General features: G+C 42.3%; 1 protein-coding gene across 1 annotated transcript; it reads right to left on the reverse strand.

The window, feature by feature from the left end:
• Positions 1 to 473: 473 nt before the first annotated feature.
• LOC128789964 (pre-mRNA-splicing factor SPF27-like) lies at positions 474 to 1,259 on the reverse strand. Its single transcript, XM_053946328.1, is given in 2 exon segments — positions 474 to 1,160; positions 1,163 to 1,259. Coding segments are annotated over 2 exon segments (642 nt in total). The 3' UTR covers positions 474 to 615.
• Between the last annotated feature and the right edge of the window lie 1,761 nt (positions 1,260 to 3,020).

The raw sequence follows: 3,020 nt of genomic DNA on the forward strand, positions 1-3,020 counted from the left end.
TGGTTCCCTTCCCTTCACCCCCTACCCCCTTCTCCCTCTGGGGCTCCGGCCTACCTCTCCCAGGCTGCATGGCTTCCCCTCCCCCACCCAGCCTGTGGCCCGACAGGGGAGGTCAGAACCAAAGAGACAGTTCTCCTGGGAGTTCTTGCTTTTAACCCGCTGTGTTCTCAGAGGCGTGTCCATGCCTTCAGTGGTCAGTCCAAATGCCAATATCCAAACCTGACCACTGATTGGTTTGACTACAAACTTCCTGAAAAAATTCACTTCCATGTCAAACCACAATAGCGCTTACTGACCAATGAACTGAATTTCACCATATTGTTGACCAATTAGGTTTAACACAGTGCCTTCTGATATTTCCTACAAATATTATGAGCTTTGTGAATAAAGAATTGGCTTTCTGCATGAAGAAAATGGATTCTCGGCAGATTTATTCCAACATGTGGTGACCCCGAAGATGCGATCTACACGAATTTAACACAAAGAAAAGAAACTACAGAAATACCCTTTTACCACCTCACACGTCCAGCTAGAGGTGTCTACAGACACAGCATCTCCAAAGTGTCTGGTTTGTAGTTTTTATCACATGCTGCACTAAGATGAGTCAGGATTAAGTTACTGAAAGTCTTCTCCTTTTTTGCTTCCCCATGCTACTGCTTGATTTGTTGAAATTTCATTTTCCAACTGCACAATAGTTCCTTCAATCTCATTATTTTTACTGACAAGAGAGACCCACGTGGATTCCATCTCACGCAGCTTAGCCCCAGCTGTGAGCTGCATGTTCTTCCCCTGACAGTTCAGGTCTTGACTCTTTTTCTTCAATTTCTGAAGCTCTTTCTGGGCTTGTTCTATCATATGAACTAGATGCTCATTGTACAATGTCCAGACGTTGCAGTCATGCTGGGACATGAGCTCCAGGTTCTTGATGCGCACAGCCTGGTGCTCCAGCTGTGCCATGGAATTGTTCACACACTCCTGCCATGCCGTGATGTCGTTCTTCTGCCCAGAGGATGGGGCGGGCAGCTCGTACCTCTTCATACTGAGTAGTTCCAGGGGCTGCCGGGCCACTAGGCGCTCAAACTCAGTCTGCATGATCTTGGTCTCGAAGACACTATAGTCATGCATGGGCAGGTAGCTGAGGTAGTTCTTGGTCGGCCGGTCTGCCATGTCTCCTCCTCCACCAGTGCCTTGTATCCCTGGTCAAAGTAGGGCAGCACATCCACCGCCACATCCCTGGCCACCAGCCCCAGGCCCAACATCTTGGCCGCGGCTGCACGCACTCACATCTTGCCCAGCAGGACCGCACATGGCTCCACTCCCCCGCGTGCCTGCAGCTTTCCTCTTCTCCCAAGATTATTTGCAGCAATTAATTTAAGTACTTAACTAAACCTTAAATTTTATCTGCAGCAGTTCTTTAAAGTTTAGAAATAATTAGCTCATGAAAAAAAATTTTACTGCTGAAGCAGACAAAGTCAGAATACAACCTAACACCCTGACCCACAGGTAGCAGTCTGAATAAATGGTGGCTGCAATTCTCCTGGAGTGATAAATGTGGTTCTATTGAAGCAGTGATCCTGTAGAAGGGTGTAGTTTTTCTCTGAAGGCCCAGTGATGGCATAGAAGGGTCTGGTCTTCCTCTGGGAATCCAGTGAAAAAAAGCTCGCTGGTGTTCCAAATCTCAGATTATATCCAGGTAGGAATGCTTGGCTCCTACCCCTGGGTGGAGCATCTCACAATGGGATGATGTAATTTTATCAGCCATGCAGTGAGACTCAATGGCCCATTAACAGAAGATATCTGCTGGTCAGAGGATGAGTTGTCGAGGAGATAAAGAACACTGCCCCACCTGGTTTTAACAGCTGATGATAAAATACATACTTCTGGTTACATCTTGCATTGCAATCTAAGACAATTAAATATTACTTTTCTCCATTGTAAAATACATAGTTGTTTTATTTTAAGAGATGAGATGACTCTGACTAAAACAGCTGTGATGAAACACTGACAAACACCTGTTTGTGGGTAAAGAAGATACAGTGTATTCACTCTTGATTTTGTCAAAGATTTTATTACTCCTTACAATCTGTGCTTGTTTTACCTTCCATAGATAACACAGAAGAGTCAGTGATGATTCTACATTATACCTGTTACTGATTGTAAGCTGGTTTAGAGTTTTCCTTTGTTTTATTTTGCTGTCACAGGTACATGGCTGTTTAGAAAGGTGTGATCTAAATTCCTAAGATGGTAACCACTGGTATATTGATTACATGATGTGAATTTACTGATTTTATACTAGGCATTATTCATAATATGTTATTACTGTATTTATAGCCAGCTTCTTATATGCTTTAACATCTCTTTGTGAAATTATCTAGAAGACATGTGTGTGGCAGCACATTTCTTTCTCACTCTCAGGATTTTTCATAAAGGTGCACAGAGAGAAAGAAAGAGAAAACAATTTCTATTTCGGCTCCTTGTTTTTCTCATGTGGAATGTACTTGGAGAATTGCTTACCTGGGGTGATTGCTTGATTGGATTCTGGTGAGAATTGTTTGAGTCTGGTGGCCAATTGGATCCACCTGTGTCTGGACTCTGGCAAACAGGGTCATGAGTTGTTAGTGGTTAGATATGGTAGTTAGAGAAAGCAGCATGTAGTTTTAGTATCCTCCTTTATATAGTATATTAATGTATTTTAGCATAGTTATAATAAAGAAATCATTCAGCCTTCTGAAATGGAGTCGGACATCATCATTCTTCCCATTGGGTTCACCTGCATTTTACAATACATGTGTCATTTCAGGATTCTTCCTTTTTGTTCTCTAGCTACTTATGCATCCCTTAGACCAAATACATGAAGGATTGCACTGCCTTATCTTATAATGATACATTCATTGTTCTATAACAAAAGATTTGACAGTGCTTTATTGTCCACTCAGTTTTCAGGAACACAAAATTTAAAAAATTAAGTTCCTTAGACACTTCTCTCCACAGAAATCAAATCAGCTTTTTTTTTTTTTAAT

Source organism: Vidua chalybeata, chromosome 6 (assembly GCF_026979565.1).
Source record: "Vidua chalybeata isolate OUT-0048 chromosome 6, bVidCha1 merged haplotype, whole genome shotgun sequence".
Lineage (NCBI taxonomy): Eukaryota > Metazoa > Chordata > Aves > Passeriformes > Viduidae > Vidua > Vidua chalybeata.